We start from the raw sequence: 26,442 nt of genomic DNA on the forward strand, positions 1-26,442 counted from the left end.
GTGGGCGAGACCCAGAATTAAAACCCAGTAGACTTCCCTTCTTCCTGAGTCAGCCTGATGGTGGGAAGGCTGGGCCCTCTCCTGCTCCCTTTCTTTGCCGGCCCCGCCAGATCCCCAATCTCTCTCCCCAACAGAGCTAACCTGAGGGCTCAGCAATGTGCTGCCCTCCTGGATGGAAGCCCCCCACCACAAGGGAAGGGTTTGAGGGCCACGACCATCTTCTGCTGGATGAGCTTTATGGGCTACCAAACAGCCTTCGTCTGCCTCGGTGAGCCTCCCCCTCCTTCCTGTGGGCTTCAAGCAGCCCTGAGTTCTTTCCCTAGAAGAAGAGGAAGAAGGGAGAAAGGGAGACAATAGGAGAAGACATCCCTGTTCCTTGAATCTTATATAAAAGATCAGAACCCTTAGCCGGTAAGGCAGTGAGTGCTCTGTTCCGAGTGAGAAATAAGAATAATAGAGCTACCAGAGGCCAAAGGAGGGAGGGTCTGTGTGGGTCAGATGGATCAGGGAAGACTTCCTGAAGGAGTAGGGACCAATGCTTCTGGATGAGCCAGTGGGAGGAGGAGGGAGAAGGAACTTTAGCTGAGAGGGATGGTGAGCACCAAGGAGAAGATGCAGGGTTCCCAGGGAGAATGTTTCCCAGGAGGGCATTAGTTTGGAAGGGGCCCAGCTGTGCTGGGACTTGGTGGATGGGGAACAGCATATGATCGATCCTAAGGAGAGAAATATTCACAGTATAGGTTCCTGAGCACTGACCACCAGTGTCTCAGCCTTTCCCTCCTCAGTCCCAGACACTGTCTCTTTTACCTCCTCCAGGGCTCTTTCTCCAGCAGATCATCTTTTTCTTTGGATTCGTGGTTTTCAGCTTTTTGGTCTTCATTCCCATCGTGTACGGCAGGAATCTCCTGCTCTTGCGTGTGCTGGGGAGCACGTGGTGAGTGGGGGGGCCAGGCCAGGTCGGGTCAAGGAAGCCAGGTCTTTTGCAGGTCCTTGGGCTGCTCTTCCCTTGGCCCCTCACTGTGGGTGCTTTCCCTATAGGCCTTTCTTCCTCCTGCTGGTGCTGGCTGTGATCCTGCAGAACCTAGCTGCTCGCTGGGCCTTCCTGGAGAACCGGCATGGCCAACAAGAGCTGACTAACAAGTAAGAACTCTCCTCTCTCCATCTATCACTCTCTATCCCTCTTCCTCTCTTTGTCTTTCCTTCTGTACTTCTCTTGAATTATCTGTCCTTTCTCCTTTCTGTCTCTCTCTCTCATTCTCTTCATCTTTTTCTCTCCATCTCTTTCCTTCCCCTCATCTCTCTCTGTATTTCTTTCTGTTTCTTTCTCCTTTCTCTCCTTCCTTCTCTCTCTCTTCTCTCTCTTTCTTCCCCTCCCTCCCTCCCTCTCCCTTTCTCCCTTCCTTCCTCTTTCTTTGTTTATTTTAATGTCCATGTAGACAAGAAACATCTAAAAAGTAGACCATACAGAATAAAAATGAGAGGCTAGAACAAAATTTGTTTATGCATCAGGTGAAAAAAAAAACCCAGCAAGACAAAAATAGCTATCATCCAAAGTAAAACTATCTGTCCTTTTCCTCTCCATCTCTTTCTCTGTATCCTTCACTTTCTCTGTCCTTCCCCTTCCCTCAGTTTCTCCTTCTTTCCCTAACCCATTCTCTCTGTCCAGTTTTTTCTGCTTCTTCCTTTTTCTTCCTCTCTCTTCTCCTCTTTCACTATCCCTCTGTCTTTCCTTTTAATCTTCCTTTTCTCCATCTCTCTCACATATTTTTCTTTTTTAAAAAAAGCTTTTTTATTTCCAAAACAAATGCAAAGATAGTTTTCAACATTCATTCTTGCAAAATCTTGTGTTCCAAATTTTTTTCTCCTTCCTTTTCCTCACACCCTCCCCTAGATAACAATTAATCCAATACATGTTAAACACGTGCAGTTCTCCTATACATATTTCCATAATTATCGTGCTGCATAAGAAAAATCAGATCAAAAAGGAAAAATAACGTCTCCCACATTTTTTCTTTACTCTTCCTTATCTTTTTAATTTTTGATTAACAAAATTATCATTATTTCTACAATACTACAATACAATTCTAGAGTTTTACCTTGTGCTTTTATATCTATTGTTGAGGGGGTAGGGAAAGTGGGTTGAATAAGGGGTTGAAATATTTGGATTCTTGTGCTAGTCCTAACTTACCGAGAGAGCCTATGCAAGTGAGTCTCAGCTGCCACATCTGGAAAATGGGAGGCTCCAACTAGATACCGCTAAGGACCTCTATAGCTAAGATCCTAGCTCTATAGTGGTTTGCTCCTGGAAGCAGGAAAGGTTAGGTATCATTATTTTGATCTCACAGATAGGGAAACTGAGGTCAGAGAAGTTAAGTGGCTGAGGAGTTTGGACTGTGAGAACAGGGCTTTGTGATGAGTAAATGGAAGACTCACCTCTAAATCCGAGCCTCCAGCCACCTATTCTAAGCTTTGTTCTTCCTCATCTGTTCTTTTGTCCCCTTTCTCTGCCCTCTCAGAGAGCCCAGAACTGAAAGAGGGGCCCTTATTTGTGTTCAGACTGGGTGCCCACTGTCAGGACAGAATGGAAAGGGAGCCCCTCTATCCATAGACATCTTCTCCACGTGGATTCGTGGTGCCCCAAGTGTCCACGCTGGAGCTTTTTAGGCTCAGTCCTGTTCTCTCAGCTCCTGGATTGCACCTTTTGCCCCAGCCCGGGGGAGCTGTGAAATGCTCCTTTTCGGCAGGGACAGCTGGAGCATTCTAGGGTCCTGGGGTGGGGGCTTTCCCAAGGGAGGAGGCAGGCCGTGTCATGCCTTCTCCTGTGCCCCCTCCCCATTAGGAAGGCTCTGTTTGCCATCACTTTCCTGCTCTTCCTCGTTAATGTGATGGTGGGCATTACTGTGGGCATCTGCCGGATGGTGGTCTCCGCCCTCTTCAATGTCGTCCACTTCTGCCAACTGGACCGCAGCCTGCTCTCCCGCGGTGTGGACATTTGGGACCCAGGTAAGGGCAGTCATGGGACAGATATGAGACTCCTGGCCACCAAAGTGGGGGAGCCCGGCAGAAGCTCAGATGGGGCAGGGAGCCTCCCAGACACCAAAGGACAGGGCCTGAGCCTCCCACCGGGCTGAGTGCAGTCTCTAGAGACCCTCCCCCTCTGCAGTTGTTTTTTCCTTTAAACCAGGGCAATGTCCTGCACAGACCATCTAAAACCTGTGGGCTGGCATGTCTGTGGGCCCTCGGTGTGTGGGACGGGCATGTGTGCTCTAGTCTGGGAGATGGAGTATCTGGGCTCATGCTTACCCCCAAAATGTACAAAGGGGGAATCCCACAGCCAGCTACCGTCTGAGGCAGGATTTGAATACAGGTACTCCGGACCCTGGGCCCAGAACCCTGCCTGCTGTTCTGCACTGTTTGTAGGAGAGTTAGCCCGGGAACCTCCTTTATATGCAGACAGGCTGCAGAGATGGAGGCCTCCCTGTGCTTAGGCTTCCTGGGCTGCTTGTGAAACAGGCAAGCCCAGTGTGGGGCGGTCCTGTAGCTGATGCAGTGTATGAGAGAGAGACCAAGAGACGGAGACAGACGGAGACATGGAGACAGACGGAGAGACAGAGAGACAGAGACAGACGGACAGAGAGAGACGGAGACAGACGGACAGAGAGAGACGGAGACAGACGGACGGAGAGAGACGGAGACAGACGGACGGAGAGAGACGGAGACAGACGGACGGAGAGAGACGGAGACAGACGGACGGAGAGAGACGGAGACAGAGAGAGGGAGGGGAAGGAAGAGAAAGAGGAGACAGCAACAGAGACACAGAGGGGGGGAGGGGGAGAGAGAGAGAGATCAACAGACAGGGAACTGTGGTCTGGGAACCGACATCAGGAAGATCTGAGTTCAAATCCCACTTCAAACACTTAGTAAGTGATTGATTTTGGTTGAGTTACTTCCTATGCCTCAGTTTCCTCATCTGTAAAATGGGGATTAATAATAGCACCTAATTTTTATGAGGGGGAATAAGATCACATTATTTAAATACTTTGTGAACCTGAAAGTTATATATATATGCCTGCTCTTATCATTATTACCTACAGAGAGTATGTAGATATATTTAATTGAATTCAATCCAGTTTAACAAGCCATAATTGTGGTGTAATGGGTTACAACCCAGCTCTGTCACTATCTGTGAGATCTAGCTCCATTCATTTTATTTCCCTGGACTGTTTCCCCATTTGTAAATTGAGGGGATTGAACTAGATGACCCCTTTGCAGCTTTAATTCCGTCATCCTCCTAAGCATCATCGCTGTTGTGGACCCTGTTAGGGCACTAGGGGGCAGGGATCAGAGAAAGCATTTTTAAAAGGGAAGCCCTGCTCCCAAGGAATCACCTTCTGCAGACTGGTATGGAAAAGTCCTCACCTTGATCTGAGGGGAAGAGAGCATTAGTACCTGGGGAGACGGGGAAGCTCTTGAACTAGGGGACTCCAGGGCTGAGCAAGGAAGGGGAGCCTTCCCTGGCAAGAGAGGATGGAGACTTAGGGAAAGCACTGAGAAGGGTTCGGAGGGAGCCTGGGGACCCCAGGCTGCCAGGGTGAAAGGGAGCACTGTGAATGGAGACAGGAAGAGCAGCCTGGGATCGAACCCAAAGTCTGGGTTTCAGCCAGAGAAGCTTTTAGGGGAGTAGGGGGTGTGTGAGAAAATAATTCCAGCAGCTGGAAGGAGAACGTGAAGAGGAGGCAGATGGGAGGCAGGAAGGCCATGTAGAAGGCTACACCAGACAACAGACCAGTTAAAAGGCTAGGGCCTCCCAGGCAGGGATGCTGGGCCTGTGGAGGTGGCCACAATGAGAACCCGGGTGTCCGTGGGAGCCAGCCTCTTCCTAAGGGCTTCCTTCTCTTTGCTTTCCTTCCTCCCTCAGGCTATCGCACTTACTGCTATTACTTGAAGATGGAGGTCAGCCAGTCACATCCAATAATGAAAGCCTTTTGTTTCCTGCTCCGGCAATTACCTGGCTCCCAGGGACTGGCTGGATCCCAAGCTGCTCTCGGACCCAGTGACATAGAAGGTGAGAAGCTGGCTTTGCTGTCCCCAGCCCGGGAGGAGGACCAGGGTTTCCTTGCTACTCCCTGTCTCCCTCTATCCCAGAACTTCTTCCCTTGGCTGGCTTCCTCCTGCTGTGGGAACTTTGGAAGAGTCCTATGAAAGTCTGTCTCTGGTTGCAGGTTTCTCCCTCCTCATTTGGGCCTGGCTGCCTGAGAAGGGCTCCAGGTGGTGGGCCTGACAGAGGAGACCCCCTCCCCTTCCATATTTCAGCTCACCTAAAGAATAAAATGTTCTGCTTCAGTCCTTCCTGGCCCAGATCCCGAAAGCACACACTGGAAAAATCTGAGCTCCATGTTATGGGACTTTGAGACAAGGAGGTTTCTAAGCTGTCCATGAGTCAATCTCTCCTCCTGTTCCTGTCTCGGGCCCTATCTTTTCCCAGTCTCAGGAAGCTCAGGAAGGGGAGGCAGGAGCCAGGAGGGGCAGGAGGGAAGGGAGCCGACACTGTGTAGTGATTTGTGCGGTCTGTCTCCTTCAGGGATCCATATGACACGGACCAAGAGCCCAGCCACCAGAGCCAAGCAAAGCCGGATCCGCTGGGGACTAGCTTATACCCTCATCCGCAATCCATCTCTCCTGGCCTTCCGCAAGAAAGCCCTGGCTGGCCCTCTGGCCAACGGGAGCCAGCCCAGCCCTCCCAAGCCCTGATGGGGATTGTAGAACTGGGAGGAGAAAGGAGAGGGAACCGCCCAGAAGTGTTTCTGTCCAAGGGTCCCTGGCAGGAGCCTCGCTGACATTTTCCTTCTTTCCTCTCCCTCCTTCCTCCTGGATTCTTCCCAAAGTCACCGCTTTGAAGCTCTTCCGTGGAGATGTGCTGGACTCTTCCCACTAGAGGGATGGTACCCAGAGCAACTCCTGAATGCTGATGGTGCATCATTCTGGTAACAGCTTCTGTTTGTTGTTGCCTTTTTTGAGGGAGTGAAGAGAGACAAATAATTTGCTGTGGCCCCTGAGAAATATTGGCATCCTCAGCTGCCTAGCATATACATACATATATATATATATACATACATACATACATATATATATATACGTACATGTGTGCATACATGCTCACACCCAGCAGAATCTCATCCTCAAGTTGCAGATACCTCGGAAAATTAATACTCCTGGGTTCCATCTCTTCTTCCCTAGGCCATCACAGTGGATAAAAATCTATAATCTTCACGACTCACTTGCCTCTATTCTTCCTTCTCATTCTTTCACTGATCCATTCAGTCAACAAGCATTAAGTGATAATGCTTGTGATAAATGCAAGTAATAAATGCTTGTATCACTTACTAAGAGAGAGTCAGTGTTGGGCTCTAAGGGTCCAAAGTTTAAAAACAACTCCTGCCTTCAAAGAGATTACATTCTATTGGGGAAATCACACCATTTAACACATTACATCACACAATCACAAGTACAATTACACCATTTACACAGATAAATGTAAGATGATCGGAATAGGAAGAGAGAAGTTAAAAAGATAGCATCTGAGTTAAGGAAGTTTCTAGGGTACTCCCCTCTCTCAGGTCACCTCTTTTCCTTCTGAGACCCAGCCCCAAATTAATTCTCGGGTTCCTCTTTGTTATCCTTCTTCACACCACCCCCAAACACAGACTTTACTAAGTACCCAGTAAGTTAGAGATCGATGACCCTTACGCACTGGAGAGTAGCCAGGACTGGGCTCGTATCTGAAGATCCTATCCAGCTTTCTATTCCAGAAAGCCCCACTACCAGCCAGTGACTCTGAATGGTCCCCAGCTTCCTCGTTTAAGCTTTGTTTGATTCTTAGAGGCAACTAGGTGGCTCAGATCGCTAAATATAACCCTGGGCAAGTCACTGTTTGACTTAATCCATTGGAGAAAGAAGTGGAAAATCACTCCGATCTTTGCCAAGAAAACTTCACGGACAGGATGGTTCACGGGGTCACAAAGAGTCGGACACACTGAACAACAATAAAAGTCTGATTGTTAGAGCTCTATCCAAAGACTTCTTGAGATATTTTCTCCACCTCCACAAGGTACCTTCTCACCCCTGGGATCCCAGCCCAGCTGTCTGGGACTCAGGCCCTAGTGGTGTTTGGTTTGGCATCCATCTTCCTTGCAAGGGATCAGGGCTCCCACCTCCTTCTCAAGCTCAGTCTCCAGTTCCAATGACCATCTTTGTCCCAAGAAGTTTGGAGTATTCGTGGCTTGGCCCCCTTTCTGGGGAAAAGCCAAAAGTTATCCCTTCTCCTTTTAGTAAATTCTTCTCCTATGTCCAATCAGCAGCAAGTAGGTCCAGAGAGAAAATAAAGACCATTCCCACGTTCCACAATATCCCCAAGCAGCAAATAGTCCACTTTCCTGTTTCCCTCCTCCAAGTACACAAGAAAGAAAGATTTCTGTCCATGACACTGGGAGAACTCTATGCACATGTGATATGTTGAATATGATTTCAGATATGGTTTCCTCTCCACATCAAGGGGACTGTGGATTCAAATCCTGCTTTGGTCATAGGAGAAATAAATTGATTGAAGTCAGCCCTTGACGTTTTCCAGGTACCAGTGAATTTATGATAGGTTTGGATCTAATCGGGTATGTAATGTGGACCAAACTGGAAGGTTGGGATGTTAACATGGTATCATGTTAACCCTTCTCCTCATTGTCTCCTAACCCCACTCTCCCAAAATTGGACTCTAAGGGATTCTTATAGGTTTCTCCAGAACCCTCATAAGACCTCCAAGGTACCATGGAATAGAGAGGAACTCTGCCCCCATGGCCTTTGGCATCTCAGAGCTACAGCTCTGGCTGTGTGAAGCAAAACCCCAATAATCTGAGCTTCCTGAAGATAGATCTTGGGAGTAATGAGTTCCTCCTCAATGGAGGGCTTCAAGTGGAGGCTGCCTGATTCCTTTTGAGGGGATTATTGTATATGTGAGGGCTGGCCAGAATCCCCTGAAGGTTCTTACAAGCCCAAGACTTGGTGCTGAAATCCATCTTCCGCCCCTTACCACCCCCTCTTACTTTCTATCTTCCTCTTTGAAACTAGCAGAAACCTCACTTCTAAAGCAAGAAAGCATGAAGCTGGTCAGAATTTTTGCTAACTGTTTGGCTACTTTGAATACTAGAGAGTGCAGGAGAATTCCCTGAGGTGCATTTCCCATCTCAAAGTATATGTTACCCTCTGGTTTGCTGTTACAGAACCTGGGCATGGCCTGGATAGAAACTTGAATTCTGATATTTAGAGTGTATTTCTACCTTTGCATTTTATGAAGGAGATGGATGTATTACCTCTAATAAATGACTCCAAATGAACAACCTCTGATAATTTATTTTATTATTGTTATTAAAACTTTTTATTTTCAAAACATATGCATAGATAATTTTCTATAATCATCCCAAAAAACCCTGTGTTCCAAATTTTTCCCTCCCTTCCCCTCACCCCCTCCGCTAGATGGCAAGTAATCAAATATATGTTAAACTTGCGTAATTCTTCTATAGATATTTTCACAATTATCGTGCTGCACAAGAAAAATCAGATCAAAAAGGAAAAAAATGAGAAAGAAAACAAAATGGAAGCAAACAACAAAAAAAGATGAAATTACTATGTTGTGATCCACACTCGGTTCCCATGATCCTCTCTCCAGGTACAAATGGCTCTATTACAAGACCATTGGAACTCGCCTAAATCAGATGATTATTGAAGAGAGCCACTTCCATCAGAATTGATCATTACATAATCTTGTTCCTGTGCACAAGGTTCTCTTGATTCTACTTGCTTCCCTTCGCATCAGTTTATGTAAATCCCTCCATTGCTCTCCAGAATGGTTGAATCAGTTCAACAACTCCACCAACAATGCATCAGTGTCCCACTTTTCCCACATTTCCCTCCAACATTCATCATTATCTTTTCCTGTCATCATACATCCTGACAGGTGTATAGTGGTACCTCAGAGTCTCTTAATTTGCATTTCTCTGATCAATAATGATTTAAAGCACCTTTTCAAATGAGTAGAAATGGTTTCAATTTCTTCATTTGAAAATTGTCTGTTCATTTCTTTTGACCATTTATCAATTGGAGAATGGCTTGAATTCTTATAAATTTGGGTCAATTCTCTCTACATTTTAGAAATGAGACCTTAATCAGAACCTTTGAATATTAAATATTTTCCCCAATTTATTGCTTCCCTTCTAATTTTGTCTGTGTGTACTAAAACTTTTTAACTTAATATAATCAAAATTATCCATTTTGCATTCCATAATATACTCCAGTTTTTCTTTAACCAAAAATTCCTTCCTCTCTTCACAGATCTGAGAGGTAGACTATCTTTTGTTCTTCTAATTTGCTTATTATATCACTCTGTGTCTAAATCATGAACCCATTTTTACCTTATCTTGGTATAGGGTATTAGGTGTGGGACAATGCCTAGTTTCTGCTATACTAATTCCCAGCAATTTTTACTAAACAGTGAGTTCTTATCCCAGAAGCTGGGATTTATCAAACATTAGATTACTATAGTCATTGACTATTGTGTCTGGTGAATCTAGCCTATTCCACTGATCAACTACTCTATTTCTTAGTCAGTATCAAATGATTTTGATGACTGCTGCTTTATAATATAGTTTTAGGTCTGGTACAGCTAGGCCACTTTCATTTGTATTTTTTCCATTAATTCCCTTGAAATTTTTGAACTTTTGTTCTTCCAGATAAACTTTGTTTTTATTTTTTCTAGCTCTGTAAAGTAATTTCTTGGGAGTTTGATTGGCATGGCACTGAATAAGTAGATTAATTTAGGTAGTATTGTCATTTTTATTATATTAGTTCAGCCTACCATGAGCACTTGATATTTTTCCAATTGATTGAATCTGACTTTATTTGTGAGGAAATTTTGTAATTGTGTTCATATAGTTTCTGACTTGCCTGGCAAGCAGACTCCCAAATATTTTATATTATTTTACAATTATTTTAAATGGAATTTCTCTTTGTATCTCTTATTACTGGACTTTAGTAATATATAAAAATGCTAATGATTTATGTAGATTTAGTTTATATCCTGCAACTTTGCTAAAGTTGTAGATTGTTTCTAGTAGTAGGATTTTTTGCATTAATATTCATTAGGGAAATTGGCTTATAATTTTCTTTTTCAGTTTTGACGCTATCTGGTTTAGGTATCAGCACCATACCTGTGTCATTAAAGGAATTTGGTAGGACTCCTTTTTTCCCTATTTTCCCAAATAGTTAGCATAGTATTGGAATTAATTGTTCTTTAAATGTTTGGTAGAATTTACATGTAAATCCATCTGGCCCTGGAAATTTTTTCTTAGGGAGTTCATTAATAGTGTGTTCAATTTCTTTTTCTAAAATGGACTATTTAATTTATTTCTTAATCTGGTAATCTGGTAATTTGTATTTTTGTAAGTATTCATTTAATTTAGATTATCAGATTTATTGACATATATTTGGGCAAAAAAACTCCTAATTATTGCTCTAATTTCCTCTTCATTGATGGAAAATTTTCCCTTTTTCTTTTTGATACTAACAATTTGATTTTCTTTTTTCCTTTTTCTAATCAAATTAACTAAAGGATTACCAATTTTATTGTTTTTTTTTCATAAAACCAACTCTTAGTTTTGTTAATTCAATAGTTTTATTACTTTCAATTTTATTAATCTTCCCTTTTATTTTCAGAATTTCTAATTTGATATTTAATTGGGGATTTTTAATTTGTTCTTTTTCTAGTTTTTTAGTTGTATGACCAATTCACTGATCTTCTATTTGTCTATTTTATGCAAGTAAGCATAAGATAAATGATAGAGATCTAAAACTTCCCTTACAAATTGCTTTGGCCGCATCCCATAAATTTTGGTATGTTGTCTCATTATTGTTATTATCTTGGATGAAATTATCAATTGTGCCCATGATTTGTGTTTCACCCATTCATTCTTTAGAATTAGATTTAGTTTCCAATTAGGTTTTGGTCTATTTTCCCCATGCCTTTTATTGCATGCAATTTTTATTGCATCATGATCTGAAAAAACTATTTCTGCCTTTCTGCATTTGATTTTAAAGTTTTTGTGCCCTAATACATGATCAACTTTTGTGTAGGTTCTACATATCACTGAGAAATAGTATATTTTTTTCTGTCTCATTCAACTTTCTACAACGATCTATCATACCGAACTTTTAAAAAATTCTCTTTACTTCCTTAACTTCTTTCTTATTTATTTTGTGCTTTGATTTATCTAGTTCTGAGAGAGCAAGGTTGAGATCCCCCACTAATATAGTTTTGCTTTCTAATTCTTCTTGCAGCTCTCTTAACTTCTCTTCTAGAAAGTTAGATGCTATACCACTTGATGCACATATGTTTAGTATGATATCACTTCATTATCTATGGTACCCTTTAGCCAGATATAGTTTCCTTCCTTATCTATTTTAATTAGATCTATTTTTGCTTTTGCTTGATTTGAAATCAGGATCGCTATCCCTGTTTTTTTTTTTGTTTTTTTTTACTTCAGCTGAAGCATAATAGATTCTGCTCCAGCCTTTTACCTTCATCTGTATGTATCACTCTGCTTTAAATGTATTTCTTGTAAACAACATATTGTAGGATTCTGACTTTTAATCCAATCTGCTATCCCCTTCTGTTTTATGGAAGAGTTCATCCCATTCACATTCACAGTTAAAATGACTAACTCTGTATTTCCCACCATCTTTTTTCCCCCAAGTTATATGTTTCTCTTTCCTTTTCCCCTTTCCCTCCTCCCAATATTTTGCTTCTGACCACCTCAAACAGACTTCCCTTTTATAGTCCCTGCCCCTTTCTTATGCCTTTTCCCTTCTACTTTGTTCTCCCTTTTATAGCCTCCCCTATGGGGTAAGATAAGTTTCTCTGTGAAGCTAAATATATCTAATATTCTCTCTTTGAGCCAAATGTAATGAAAGTAATGATGCGGGAAAGATTCCAATGTTGAGGTATAGACCATGTGTTGAGGTCTAGATTTGGGGTACCTAAATGAAATTAGGGTTTAGTTAAGGTCTAGTGGCAGGTTTGGGGTACAGAAAGTCAAACAGAGTTCCCTCTGCAAACCCCTTGGATCCAGCGCAAGGATACGGCGATATATGAGGTCTAGTAGCGGCGTGGAATTCCCAATAAAAGTATTTATTGGCCCAGAGAGCTAGATTGATAAAAGAGGTTTATTACTGAGTTTAGAAGTAGGAGATAGGGTGAAGGTAGAGATAAGGAGGGCACTGGACAGAGGGTCCAGTGGACAGAGGGTCCTCACATGGCTGGCATGTTTGGAATCTCTGCAAAGAGGGGTTCCCAGTGTGGTCCTTTTAAGTCGGAGACTTAGCTCGAGGGGCTTTGGGGTGTAGCCCCAAAGTTGGCTCAGATCCGGTGGGGCTGGGACAGGTCCGGATCTTCTATTGGAATTCAAAGGGACCAGGATTTGTGAGTCAAAGGGTAATTTACATTAACTAGGGGGGGGGTTGGGAATCAAAGATTGGAATCTTTCCCGCATCAGTATGATTTACCCAATGCTCGTTCCCTCCTTTTTTTTTTTTTTTTTTTTTTTTGCCTCTTCATGAGAAGTAATTTAGCCTATTTTATTTCCATTTTTCTCTTCTTCCAGTACAACACTCTTTCCACCTCTAGTTTTTTTTATATCATCACAATAAAATCAAATTATACCTGTACTCTCTAAGTATACTCATAACAGAGATACAGTTCTCAAGAGTTATCTTGTCATCTTCCCATATAGAGATGTAAACTTTTTAATTTTTAAAAGAAACAGGTTTTTTCCCTTTCTTTTTCTTTGTGGTGCTGGGTGGGCATGGTCAAGTCCAGTGTTATCCTGGTGTTCAGAGGCTCACTATTTGCCTTTTGGATTTGTTTTGGATGTCTCATGGCTACTCTGCTGATCCACTGGCTTTTGAATCGGGACAGAGTAGCCAATTCTGGCTAAGAGATTTCCAGTGGATTCCCTGCCACACTGTCCTGGGTCCTGTGCTGTGCCAGCACTTGGCTGCCTCCCCCTGCCATGCCCGATTAACACAAACCTTTTCTGAAGTTCTTCCAAAATATCTTTTGCTGACTATTTGTTATACTCCAAATATTTGTGGGTTCTGTCACTCCAAAACCAGTTCAGAGGCTTGATCTGGTGTTGATCTGAGGGATGCTAGGAAGAGCTTAGATAAAGATCTGTCTACTCTCTACCATCTTGACTTTCCCTCTCTCTACTCCCTCCCACCCCCATCATTTCTTGGAAGGGCCACCCTATCAATCAACCGGTGCTCATCACTCATCTGCTGTAATAGCTGACCTTTACTTAGATCAGGGTTTGCGAATATTTTATATAAATTATTGACTTTGCATATCCGTCTCCTGAGATAGGATACTGTAGGGGCAGACAGACATAAGTATTTCAGTGGACAGAATTATGGACGTGAAGGCAGCTTCAGTGATGGGAGCAGATGAAGGAGAGCATTTGGAGACTGGATTATGAGAGATTAGGTTTAAAAATGTGTAATGTTTAAACTGAAATAAAGACTTAGTGGGGACATGACAACTGCCCCCCAAGTATTTGTAGAGCAGTCATGTAGAACCAAGCTTCTTAAACGGATTCTTAACCCTACATGGGATCTCATAACTGAATCTGGGGGTCACAAAATTATGCTCTATTATCAGTAAATGATTTTTATGCCTATTTTATATACCCAGTGCCTCTTAAAAATTTCTCAAGCAAACAGGATTCATGAGTGGAAAAAGGTTAAGAAGCCCTGAGACCTCTTGGTCTCAGGGCAGATCTCAGTGATAGGTAGAAGTTACAAAGAGGCAGATTTGGGCTCACTCTGTCCCCAAACTTGTGAACAATCGGAGCTGTTACAAGATACTAGCTGTCTGGGGAGGGGATGAGCTCACATTCACTGGAGATATCTAAGCAGAGGCTGAGGATCCACTTTTTGAAGATGTTGTAGAAAAGTTCCCTGTTCATGTATAGGTGGGACCAAATGACATGGTTCATTATATAGGGAAGAGGAAGAAAGTGAGAAGAAATTTGCTGGGGTTGGAATGCCCTATGGACTCAGGTGGGGACCGTGTGGATGGGGAAGCATTCGTCACCAACCAGAACCGCGATGATGTTGGCAATAACTTTCATTAGCACTTTGAGGTTCCCAAAACACTTTCCTCAGCCTTAGATTAAGTGATATTCTCTATATTCTGAGAGGTTCAGTAGTGGAATTCATGGTGTAACAAGATGGAATGGGGCAAAGGAAGCAGGATCTACGGAACAATAGGAATAGCCCAGGAGGTGGGGAGTGGATATGGAGACTCTTCTCTCCTTGTTTCTAGGCAAAATTCTTCTCCTTTCTCCTTGTAAGTAAAGAGAGTTTCATCTGTGGCCACTGTGTCCCCCACTCTGCTCTTACCTTGAACTGGAAGAAGTGGAAATCCTGGAAACAAAATGTTACCATTGAAACAAGACCCCAGGTATCAGTGAAGCCGATTGTCCTTTTACAGACTGGGAAGCTGAGAGTGGCTTGTCTAAGGCTGCAGGGTGGATTGGGATCCAGGGGCCCTGAGGCCTTGTCAGTGGCCCTTCCACCATCCCATGTTTATGAGGAAGGAATGGACCATGAGATAGGGCTGCAGAGGCAAGGTGGGGGGGACTCAGCCAGAAACTAAACACAAAGGAGGAGAATCACAGATTCTCAGACTGAGAGCTAAAAGGGGCTGAGAGATTGTCTAGCCTGAGCCCCTCATTTTAGAAACATGTAATTAGAACCTAATGGAGGATACTGTAATCCCCCCTCCCTCACCTGCCCCCCAACACACACAACACATATACACACATACATGTATACATATACACTATACATACATATGGAGACACACACACACAACACACACAAACATACACAATATATACATACACGCATACATATACCCCTTAGAGAGCTGATGTGGGAGAAGGGAACCAGGACAACACCCATTTTATAGGCTAGGTGAGTGAGGAAGAAAACAAGATTCTAGTGAATAGAATTGTTGGTTCAGAGAAAACCCCTGGAACAGGGCCGTGTGGAACAGTTAACCAGTCTGCACCTCTGAGGATCAGATGTCTACCCCAGCTAAGCCTGGCTCCAAAGACACTGCAAAACCTGCTGGGATTAACTGTTCTTTACCAGATGTGAGGAGCTACTTTCCACAGGCACGGTGTGGGAGCACGCTTCCCTGTCTACCTTTAATTTCCTTCTCCCCATTCCTATCCTCATTTTTAAATCTGTTGATGCTTAGAATCTGGACCACAAGTCTCATTCTGAGCAAGGTCTCAGTTCTGTTTTTTTCCTGCTGAAAAAAGGGAGAGGAGGGGGAAGAAGAGAAAAAGAAGTGAGAGGAGAATAGGGAGAGAGAGAGAGAAGAAAAGAGAAAAGAAAGTAGGAAAGAAAAGGGAAAGGGGTGGCAGAGAGGGAAATAGACAGGTAAGATGGGAGTGATTAAAGAAAGGCAGGAGAGAAAGATGGATGAAGAAAGGGATGGAGGAAAAAGGGATAAAAGGAAATAGAAAAGGGAAGAAAGGAGGGAAGAGGGAAGAGAAAGGAAAGAAAAAGAGAAAAGAATAAGTGGAAAAGAGTGAAAGATAAAGAGGAAAAGAGGGAGAAGAGAGAAAAGGGGGAAAGGATTGTTCAGTGAAAAGGAGAAGAGGACATAAAGAAAGAATTAAGAACCAGAAGAGGAGATGGGGAGAGAGAGAGAAAGGGAAAGGAAGAGCAAAGAGAAAGAAGGGGAGAAATAAAGGAGGAAGAGGGAAAGAGATAGGTAGAAAGGGGAGAGGAAGTGAGAGGGAGGAAGAGAGAGAGCACAAGAGAAAGAGAGACAGACACAGAGAAAAAGAAACACATAGGGAGCAAGACAGAGAGAGAGAGAGACAGAAACAAAGACAGACACAGAAAAACAGAGAGACAGACATCCAGCCAGAGACAGATACAGAGAGACAGAGACACACAGACAAGCCAGAGACAGTCAGAGACAGATTCAGAGAGACAGAGACACACAGACAGAAGCCAGAGATAGTCAGAGACAGATTCAGAGAAACAGAGACAGACAGCCAATCAGAGACAGAGACAGACAGACAGAAGCCAGAGACAGATACAGAGAAACAGAGAGAGACAGACACAGAGAGGCAGAGACAGACAGACAGAAGCCAGAGACAGCCAGAGAAACAGAGGCTGCCAGCCTTTGGTGACTTAGTGCCCGCTGTGCCCTTCCCTGCCTTCTCCCAGCTGCATCAGCCCCAGCCAAGGTAGCGACTTCTGCCTTCCAGCTCCAGCTTTTCCCTGAATTTTGTAACCCAGGCAATTAAAAGCTGTTGAAACTTTTTGAGCTAAAAGCAGGGGCAAGGACTCGATGAAAGGCTGTTTGCTGTTCTCTGGCAGGGAAGCCCTTTTGAAGTCAGTAATGAGGCCCTAAGAAAACCGCAATTAAGAGCAATGGAGGGAGAGTGAATGAGGAGGGAGGCTGGTGAAAGGCAGAGGACAGAGGCTGAGGAGGGGAGGAGGGAAGGAGGCTACCAACAGGGCTTCTCTTCACCTGGGAGTCACGCATCTAAGGATCTATTGAAAAGCCCCAGATGGTTCCAAGACAGCTGAAACTCCCCACCTATGGCCTGGCAGTGTCCAGCCTATTGGAGGGGGGACAAGCAGGAGGCATTCTGGATGTATGTTCCCTGGAAGAGTGCAGGAAGGGCCAGACCAGGGGCTTAGGTTCCTTCCCGATTCTCCTAAACTCAGGGCAGGCTTCCCTCGCTGTCTGGTTTATACGATAGCCACAATCCTAAGTCATACTTATCAATGCAAGTGTTGGAAAATTCTTTTTGCCATTGACTTCCTAGGAACCTTACATGAGCCCATCAAAGTTGAATGGGCTGGTGGGGGACTGAATGGAACTCTCTTGTCTCCCAGCAGCCCTTTTGCAGGGAAAGTGGTCCCTGACAGTCTCTTGTGCTTGGCCCTTGGGCCTGGGAAGCTTCTTGTTTTTATCAATGACTCAGATGAAGGTTGAGCTCATCAGGTTGGCAGGGGACAGACACAAGCTGGGAGAGAGCTGACACAGTGAATGACAGGGCCAGCATCCAAAATGACTTTGACAAGCCAAAGCCTGGAACCAGATCTAATTAGATGAAATTTAAGAGTGTGTAAAGTCCCAGAATTGAGTTAAAAAACTAAAAAAAAGCTTCACAAAAACAATATGGGGAAGACAATACTAATGCGTCATGTCTGAAGAAGATTTGGGAGTTATCATGGGTTTTGTATGCAATATAAATCAGCACCGTGGAAATGAATGTCTTAAAAATGCTTTGGACACATAGACATGCTTGAGACTATTGGATTATACATAGAAGGGACTTTGGATGTCATGTAGTCTAACATCCTCAGTTTACAGCTGAGGAAATGGTGGCAAAAAGAGCATCTCCAAAATCACATTGGATCACATCTTACTAACCCCACACCTAATCCCCCAGCTTTTGGGAATCAGGAGTCCCCTTGTACTCAGACTAAATCTGAAGTGTTGTGTTCAGGTATGGGTGGAACATTGTAAGGTTAGACCCACACACCCCTAGCACTGTGCCCCAGTCTCTCCTGCTTTCTCTCCCCTTTCCCCACTACCTTTCACCTTCTAGGCTCCTCCCATTCCTAACCCTACCTCCCTATAATTATCTCTGATCTCATCACCTTCACTCCTACCCTCTCCTTCTCTCTTGTCTTAAACAAATACTGAACCCTTCCTAAAAGGGGATCCTATTTGTGAATCCTCCTGTGAAGTGAGGCAATTGTGTTGCAGCCCAGTGACCCTCAAAATGGGTACCCCAGGAAGCCCTAGAGTCCCTGAGGTCCCTTCAGAGTGCTGCAAAATCAAAACCATTTTCATAATAATACTAAGATATTCCAGTTTTCAGTATAGTATCTCTCTTTCTCTCCCCCCTTCTTTTCCCTTCTCTTCTTCCTTCCTCTCTCTCCACCTCTCCCTCCCTCTCCTTCTCTCTTTTCCTTTCTCTTCCTTTCCCTCTCTTTCTCTCCCTCCCTCTCCTCTCTTTCCCTCCCTCTTTCTTTCCCTTTCTCTCTTTCCCTCTCTTTTTTTCTCCCTCTCCCTCCCTCCCTCCCATATAAACAAAAACTTTTTGGAGGGGCTCTCAATAATTTTCAAAAGCGCAAAGGCATCCTGAGACCCAACAATTTAAAAATCATTTGGTATAGTGGACAGAGTTCTGCTTTTAGTCAGGAAGTCCAGATTTAGATCCCACCTTTACTCATAACTAGTTATATGGTCCGGGGCATTATTTACAGATAGGAAATCTGAGGCTTGGAGGAAAGTGGTTGCAGTTTTGGACCACATTAAGCCCTTTTGAAACAATATGGAGCCAGCTGGACCACCATTCCTTGGTCCCAGACCTAGTGGGACCTAATATCCTCAGGAGCCTCACTGGATGGAGATCCCAAGCAAAGAGAAGTATTTCAGTGGCACTTCTAAGGCTGGATGTGTTCAGTGGAACTCCAACCTAGGATTCTGGGCCCACAGCTCACAATTATTCTGCTACATTTAAAGAAGGCATCACATTTTTAAAATCACTTTCCCATTTGTTATCCTTAGAGCTCTCCCCTCCCCAGATTATCCTCACTTATCCATGGACATGTTTAGAACATAAACTCCTTGAAGGAAGGAGATAACAAAACTATCTCCAGGATCTAGTTTAGGCCTTTGTATGCAGCAGGGACTTAATAAATGCTTCCTGAACTGAACCTGGCATTTCGTGTGCAGGTGAGCCCCATTTTCCACACTCACCGGGCCCCTCACACGCTGACCATGGGCACTGGAACCCCTTTCTCCCTCTGAAGAGCCAGCCATTTTTGCCTTTTAGCTCTTCCCTTTATCTTACTGCATTAAGTTGAGGAAGGGCTAATTTGTTGAGCTTAGCTGTTCTCCAAGCATCTGACATCCATAGAACCAGCTCACTAAAGGCTCATGGTCTATCAGGAGTTACAGCACATCCATGGATAAGTGAAGATAATCTGGGGAGGGAGAGAGCATTTTCCCATTCCTGTGATGCAGCGAATTCAAGAGCGCTTCTGGGGTTTTCCCAAAGTGACATGCATGTGCTAACATGTTCATATTGCTATTTATGATTTCTCTTTGGACCGGTGAGCTCCTGAAGAAGTGACAGGAGTTCATAGAAAACCTAGCTTGAAACCTGGCCTGCTTCATGCTTCACTTCATGCTTTATTTCTTTGGGTAAAGGCATCTGGGACCAGTTGGAAAATAAATCAATCTTCTCAGCTTCTCAATCTGTGAAATGGGGATATTATATTCACAAGATAGATGGGAGGGTGATTTGCTTTTACTAAAGATCCAAGGGGCATTGGAGAGATGGCCCTTCTTATCTTGGATATCCCCTCTCTCATCTTCCATCTCCACCCCCAAGAAAATGTCACAATGTAAAAACACTCATAGAAATACTATTTATTACAGCAAGCAACAACTTGGCCCTCTTCTGTTCCATCACTCAATGGCAGAAGGTGGGACAGGGTCTCTGGGAGAATACATCTATATGAGGGAAGAGGCAGGAGGGCTGAGGAAGGCTATAGACAGGTAAGGAGGAGGAGGGAATTGCAGACACAGCCTCCCTTCTTCTCCTGGTAGACAGAGACAGGATCATGTTAGTACGAGCTCCTTTCCTTCAATCTGAGGGGGGAGATGCTTCTCAAGCCCTTATCCCTGTAGATGGAGGGTCCCTCAGGTTGAGGGAGGGGGAATGGACAGGAGGGGGCCATGAAGGGAGAGGAGATACAGATCAGGCCCATCAGCGTGGTGTGAGCCTTCCCTCCTCTGTCTTTGCCCAAAATGGTCTCTGCAGCCATCGCTCAGTGACCCCAGGAGGGCCATCCTTGCCCACTGAAATGAAGTGAGAAGAGCTAGGAAGAACCCACTTCTCCTAACTATTCCCTCCATTGCCTATTAAAGCTCCTTCCTTCCACCCCAGATACTGTCCAAGTTGGAACATGAATCCACTTGAGGAGGGGAAACACTGAAGCTGTTATTAATAGCACCTTGGAATGAATTGGTCCCTAAGAGCTGGCCCCAGCTGCTCAGAGGAAGCTTGGGGGCTAACTTAAAAGGGATGAGGAGGAGGTGATTAAAAGCGGGGGCTGAGAGATCACAAAGGCGCCCAATTTGGGTTTGTTGTAGGGGGTTTTTCCCAGTTGAACTGAAGGCACATATCAAGGCTTGCCCCATTCTGTCTCTAGTTGCCCCAATGGCTTTTCAGGATGTCTCAGCCATGAGTGAATAAGACTGGTTTAACGGGCCTATTGTGGAGCATTTGGGGCAGAAAGTAGACACCAGAACACTGGGAGGAAGAGCTTATTTCACCTTCTGGAAGCCACGCCAGTTGTTCCCCTCCAGTCCCTAGCAAGACTAAAAAGGCTGGAGGGTGCCCTTGGAAAGGGTCCCAGTGACAGGGATGGATTTGGATGAGGGAGAGCTCGGCAGATCCTCTACCTAGATGGAGGTATTGAGAGGAGCAGGATACTGAAGGGCACAGAGAAGAAAGAAGGAAAGGGGAGGAGTTAGAAGGCCAGGTGGAAAAGGGCCAGGAAGAGAAGCCAGGAGCCCAGCTGCCCGAGGGAACTTGCCCCGCTTTTCTTGGGGTTTGTGCTGGACAGGTAAATGATGACCACGTTGTCTTCGGGGCCTGACGGCTGCACCTCGTTGTCCACGGTGTAGCAGCCCTTGCCCTCCACGGCCTTGCCGTGGAACTTGCGGCCCAGGGCGTCCTCGCTGGCTTCCCCCGGAGACGCCAGAGCCACATTCACCGAGCCCTCCGCGCTCCCCAGCTCGTTGGTGGCCCGGCAGCTATAGGTCCCTTCCTCCTGTTTCCCAAAGCCCGGGATGAGCAGGCTTCCGTTGGCGAACGCCTGGAACCGGGGCTGGGGGGACCCGGGCACTCCCGGGACGCGTCCGTCAGGACCCACGTTGGGGCTGGTGATCTCCACCTTGCCTCCGGGCGTCTGGATCCGCCACTGGACCTCGGGCGGGGGCTGCCCGTCGGTGTCGCAGTGCAGGGCCAGGACGAAGCCGTCCCGGAGCTCGGCCCCGTCCTGGTTGGGCTGGTAGGTGAGCTGCACCGTGGGCGGGGCGCAGTGCAGGGGGGGCAGCCGGCCCAGGGGGATGCCCTTGAGGAAAGGGGGCGAGGAGCAGGCGATGTTGTCCTGCTCGGGGATGGAGACCGCCGTGGCCACGGCCCACACCTTGAGCCACAGCAAGCCGCAGGTGCAGTTGAAGGGGTTGTCGTTGATCTGCAAGTGGGACAGGGAAGTGAGTCCCTCGAAAGTGCCGTCCACCAGAGTCAGGAACCGGTTGTGGTTGAGCTGCAGGGACCGCAGGTCCCCGAGGTTCTTGAAGGCGTCCCGGGGTATCACGGCCAGCTCGTTGCTGTCCATCTTGAGCAGCTGCAGGGCACTGAGGTTGTGCAGGTCGTTCCAGGAGAAGTTGGAGATGAGGTTGTGACTCAGGTCCAGGCTCTTGAGGTAGACCAGGGGGGCCAGGCTGCCGGGGGCCACGACCCGGATCTCATTGTGGGCCAGCCACAGAGACTGCAGCAGCGGCACCTCGTCGAAGGCCCCCGCCTCCAGGTCCCCCAGGCGGTTGGCCGAAAGGCTGAGCGTGGTCACGTTGGCCGGGAAGCCCGAGGGCACCGTCTGCAGGTCGCGGTAGGCACAGTCGGAGATCTGGAAGCCGTACTTCTCCCCACAGTCACAGACCTCAGGGCAGCCCGAGACTGAGCCCAGGAAGCCGGCCAGCCACAGCAGGTGGAGTCCCTTCATCTCTTCCCTGGGGATGGAGGAGGAGGTGGTTAGAAAAGCAGCCCCGGGGTCAGGGCTACAGCCATGTCTCCCAGCGCATTCTGCTACACTCGCAGAGGGTCCTCAGTCCCAACGGGGACAGCTAAATTACTTACAGAGGGGAAAATGTCACATTTTTGACACAAGAAATCTGGGGAATTGGAAGGAACCCAGGTCCTGAGGTCAGGAGACATGACTTAGTATAAATCGTGAAGGGATGTCACTCACTGCATCTCTCTAAGCCTCAGCTTCCTCATCCACAAAGTGGGAGACTATAACAAACACACAACCTATTTGTCAGGCCCATCCTAATGCAATTTCTTAGTGTGAGGGTTCTGCTCCAGTGATTACCCCTTCCCCGTTATAATAATCATCTCTATTTGGTGAGAATACTTCCTGATTGAATTAATCAGAACAGAATGGGAACAGGGCCTGTATACCTCCTTAAATCAAAGTCACTGTGTGAGAGACTTGGACGTGTCCCAAAGAATCCGTTTCAAAGGAAGGAGGGAGATCTGAAACAGAGACATAGAAGGGATGATTCAGAGCAACATGGATAGTGATAGGATATACCTGCTGAGCTGAAGACCTTAGGTACAGGCAGGACAGTCCAAACCAGAACTAGGCTGGGACGTAAGGCACTTGAACCCTCTCCACAGATGACAGGACATCTTTCTTTGACTTCTCCAGACTCAGCCTTAGGCTGGTTCCCAAAGAGAAGCACTTGGGATCTTAGGGACTTGATACTTTCCCCATAATCCCATCAGAAAAGGATTCCCAAGACCTACATTTATGCACAACTGCCAAAAGTATTCTCCAAAGGCATAGGTCTGATGATGTCATTCTCCCGCCTGCAAGCCTTCATCGTTCCCTCTTGTGTGCTGGATAATTTCCGAGCCTAGTAATTATAGCCTTCTGCAACAGTTCCCACCTACCTCCCCAGCCTTATTTAATACTACTGTCCTTTCTGAATCCTGGACTTTTTGGAATAACATCTTCTGCCTCCATGCATTTGAATAAACTATCCTATCATCTGTGCCCTTTCCAAAAATCTTCTTGGATTTCCCTCCTTTCCTTCCTCCACATAGAATAAAAGATTCAGAAGTGGAAGAAATTGTAGAGGTCACTGACATCTACAAGTGAGGTCAATCTCATTTTACAAATGAGGAAACTGAGGCCCCCAAAGGGAATTAAGTTGTACAAGTTGCCAGCACTCTTAGTTACTTTGTATGATTCTTATCTACCTAGATTTAGATTTCATTCCACCCAGGAAAATAAAAGCTCCCTAAGGCAAGGGATTTCTTTGAAGAACTACAGATACTCATGGCGTATCTTTGATCAGGAAGGATCGACATTAGACTATAGAAGGAGTTCTGTGACTTCTTCTTGGGGTTCTCCATAGAGATGATGATTTGGGGGATTTTTAAGAACAGAACTTGGCTTGGATGGATTGATTTGTATTCCTACCCTACTGCAGGAGAATGAACGGAAGGACCCATGGATAATCCATCTCTTAGCTCCAGCCTGCAAGTCTGATCCTAAATAACTGCTGGCTTAGATGTGTGGTGACCTTTCCATGACAGCTGAATCCTTTTAGTAATAAGCTTCCAGCGACCCTAGATTAGACATTAGCAGCCTCACATATACGGCCATGGAAGATGAGGGCAGATTCCCTTTGAGTCTGAGCTGTTTCCTTGGGAAGACATGGGGGCAGCTCCAAGTTCCACATTCCCTCTTTGGGATCCCACTTACCCTACTTATTCCATAGGGTCCTGGAATACTGAATGCTGCTCCCAGAACACCCCCTCCTATCTAGCTGAGTCTACAGAGATAATACTTTCTTATTTCTATGGGGAGCCAAGGTGTCATGAAAGTCCGTTACTCCATACTTGGCCTTGAGGTTGGTTAAATGCCTAATCTAAGTCAGTTAGTAAATATTTATTAAGTACTTACTAGGTGCAAGGCACCAAGCTATGTTCTGGGGATGTAAAGAAAGGCAAACTCCTTCCCTACAATCTCATTTTAAAAGCCTGGTATCCCTCCTGCTCCCGTCCCAGGGATCCGCGCCTTGTGAGGCAGGAGATACAGCACGATGTGACTGAAAGGAAACTAGACAGAGCCAGAAGACCTTGGTCCAAGTCCCTCCTCCAGCCCTTATTTGGGCACTTGAGAGTTCCTTCAACTTATGGTTTTCTCATAAGAGAGCTAAACAGAGAAGCAGGAGGCCTGAATTCTGGTCCAGGTTCGGTCCACACCAATTCCCTGCATGGCCCGAAGCAAGACTCGGTTTCTCGTCTTTTAACAGTTTCTTTCTCAAGTCACTTCTCCCTCTGACATTGTATGACGAGGTAATCTCAGATCAGATTTTTTAAAATGAGTTTGCCGAGGGGCTTCGGACGTGCCCTCACTCTGCTGCTAGTTTCTGAGCCCCAAACTGCTGCCGCCTTTGCACTCATACCCGGTGGCTGCTCCCCCGCGGGCCCACCCGTCCCCATCCCGGAGATCTCCAGTGGGTCACAGACCACAGAAATTCTGACCCCAAATCCCCTTCCACCCCCGACTCTTAGGGTCTCTGATATTAACTAATAGCGAAATAACGTTCTACCCACACCACCCCATTCCCCCCTCAAAAAAAACCCCCGTGGATTCGTTTTCCATTCGGACAAACAGGCGGCACTGGGCAGTGGGAAGAGCGCGTCCCGGGCAGTCAGGGCGCCTGGGACCTAGTCCCGGTGAGCCGGCGCTGGGAACCTGACCAGGTTACCTCCGCTCTCCAAGTCTCAGTTTCCTCCTGTGCAAGATCCTCGGGTTAGACGGTCTCCGGAGTCTCTTCCAGGTCGGCGTCTGCAGCAGACCCAGAAATCGGCCCCTCCCACGCCCCCAATGCTTTTCCCTCCCTGCTGCCGTCCCAGACTCAGCCGTCTCCCTCCGAGGGCCCCACTGCTAGGTATGTATTTATATTCGCTTATTGAAGGCCCCTGTTATGCTGCGGAGTCCCCCACCCCCACTCCTGAAACACACCCAGTCGCCTGCTGCTTTCAAACTTCTCCAGTTAGCCCTGGGCGCCCAGGGACCCCGGCTAAATGAATTCGCCCGAACGCCCCCTCCTCCGCTCCCTCCCCGCCTCGCCCCCCTCCCCGCCTCCTCCGCTTTGGGGGTTCGGGGCGCCTCGGGGGTCTCCCTGTCTTTCCCGTTCCGAGGGAGGCGGCCGGCTGCACGAGCCCGGCTCCATCTCCTCTGCTCCCTGCCCTGCCTCCGCCGCGCCCGCGGTGGAAGGTGGAAGTCGGGGATTTCCCCGGGTTCCCTGGAGCGGGCGTCAGCGGGCATCCGAGGGGCCCCTGGCCCCAAACGGCCCCTGCCTGGCCTCCAGCCACGGCTTCCTGGGAAGTTTCTCGGGAGTTTGAGAAAGTTTCTCGAAATCAACCATCGGGCATCTGTCCCTGCCTGGGGGAGGGGAGGAGGGGGGGAGTCAGCCCAATCGAGGCTCCCTGGGGCCTCTGTCAAGTTCAAGTCGTTCCTGCCAAGGTTCTCCAGCCCAGCCCACAACGTCTTTAAAATAACAACAATAAAATAAAAGCCCTTACCTCTTTTTTTCCTCCCTCTCTCCACTCCTTTGTCTTTGGCAACAAGGCTTTGGGAACAAGGATTAGGACGGGCTGGCTAAAGTGGGTCGGAGGTCCCGACAGCCTGCTGCTTCCCGACCCTCTGAAGGGAATCAGAAACGACAGAAACAGACCCACACAGTCAGGAGGGAACTGCGCCAGAGCCTGGAGCGCTCGGGCTCCCCGGGGCCAGCTGTGGCCGGCGGAGGGAGGCCCCGACCTAGGGGGCGGTTTCGCCTCCAGGAGGAAGGAGCCAGGGGCTGGGCGGGCTCACTGCTCCCTCCCCCCCTCAAGTCCCCCCAAGCCCGCCCGCCCCCCCCCATCTCTGAGGTGCCTACCGCAGCCACTGCCGCCGAACCCAGGCTGGGAGGCACTGGGTGCGGGCTCAGGACGCCCTGGCGCTGCCGTCCCGCAGCCACCCAAACATCGCCTGCGCAGCGGCGGGGACCTGCGGCTCATAAGTGACACCAGAAACTGGAGGAGGCAGGGATGCCAAAGTTTTTGGGCTGTGCTCTCTCTCTCTCACTTTTTGGGGGGTGGGGTGGGGGGCGGATTTCCATAAACTTAGGAGTTTCTTAAAGACACAGTGCTGGCCGGAAGGACCTCGAAAAGGGGGGGTGGGGGTGAAGGAGGCGGACTTTGAGTCCAGCTCCCAAAGCAGGATCTGGGGGTTTGTCAAATCCACTCTGGAGGTTAAGAAGGGGGGTTATTTTTTCCGTGGTCTGCAGAGGAAGGAATGCACGGGCTGGTTATTTTTTCCTTCTTTTTTTAAATTTTTTTTTTTCCTTCAGTGAATGGCTGATGAGGCAGAACCTTTATGAAACACCCACCAGGCCCCGCTGGGGCTCAGGAGCCAAACTCCTGGGCCTGGTTTTTT

At 46.8% G+C, this 26,442-nt stretch overlaps 2 protein-coding genes across 7 annotated transcripts in view; one reads left to right on the forward strand and one right to left on the reverse strand.

Annotated features, from left to right (window-relative positions):
- Positions 1-8,384, forward strand: part of STRA6 (signaling receptor and transporter of retinol STRA6) — a 76,032-nt gene extending 67,648 nt beyond the window's left edge. For all 3 annotated transcript variants that reach the window (XM_031956622.1, XM_031956623.1, XM_031956624.1), the window contains exons 13-18: positions 135-268; positions 817-934; positions 1,039-1,140; positions 2,840-3,003; positions 4,919-5,065; positions 5,582-8,384. In XM_031956622.1, the coding sequence (XP_031812482.1) occupies positions 135-268; positions 817-934; positions 1,039-1,140; positions 2,840-3,003; positions 4,919-5,065; positions 5,582-5,751 (835 nt within the window). In that variant the 3' untranslated portion in view covers positions 5,752-8,384. The remainder of the gene's footprint in view (positions 1-134; positions 269-816; positions 935-1,038; positions 1,141-2,839; positions 3,004-4,918; positions 5,066-5,581) is intronic.
- An 11,178-nt stretch (positions 8,385-19,562) lies between these two features.
- On the reverse strand, positions 19,563-26,087 carry ISLR (immunoglobulin superfamily containing leucine rich repeat). Of its 4 annotated transcripts, XM_031956625.1 has the most exons (4): positions 25,904-26,087; positions 25,548-25,668; positions 22,404-22,478; positions 19,563-21,952 (listed from the first exon to the last, which is right to left on the reverse strand). In XM_031956625.1, the coding sequence occupies exon 4, from the start codon at positions 21,943-21,945 to the stop codon at positions 20,689-20,691; it is 1,257 nt and encodes a 418-aa protein (XP_031812485.1). In that variant the 5' UTR covers positions 21,946-21,952; positions 22,404-22,478; positions 25,548-25,668; positions 25,904-26,087; the 3' UTR covers positions 19,563-20,688. The 4 variants fall into 4 exon arrangements, with proteins under 4 accessions (XP_031812485.1, XP_031812488.1, XP_031812487.1 ...); XM_031956628.1 differs by lacking the exon at positions 22,404-22,478; XM_031956627.1 differs by lacking the exon at positions 25,904-26,087 and having other exon boundaries at positions 25,548-25,798.
- Positions 26,088-26,442: the final 355 nt, after the last annotated feature.

Source organism: Sarcophilus harrisii, chromosome 2, assembly GCF_902635505.1.
Source record: "Sarcophilus harrisii chromosome 2, mSarHar1.11, whole genome shotgun sequence".
NCBI classification, from domain to species: Eukaryota; Metazoa; Chordata; class Mammalia; order Dasyuromorphia; family Dasyuridae; genus Sarcophilus; species Sarcophilus harrisii.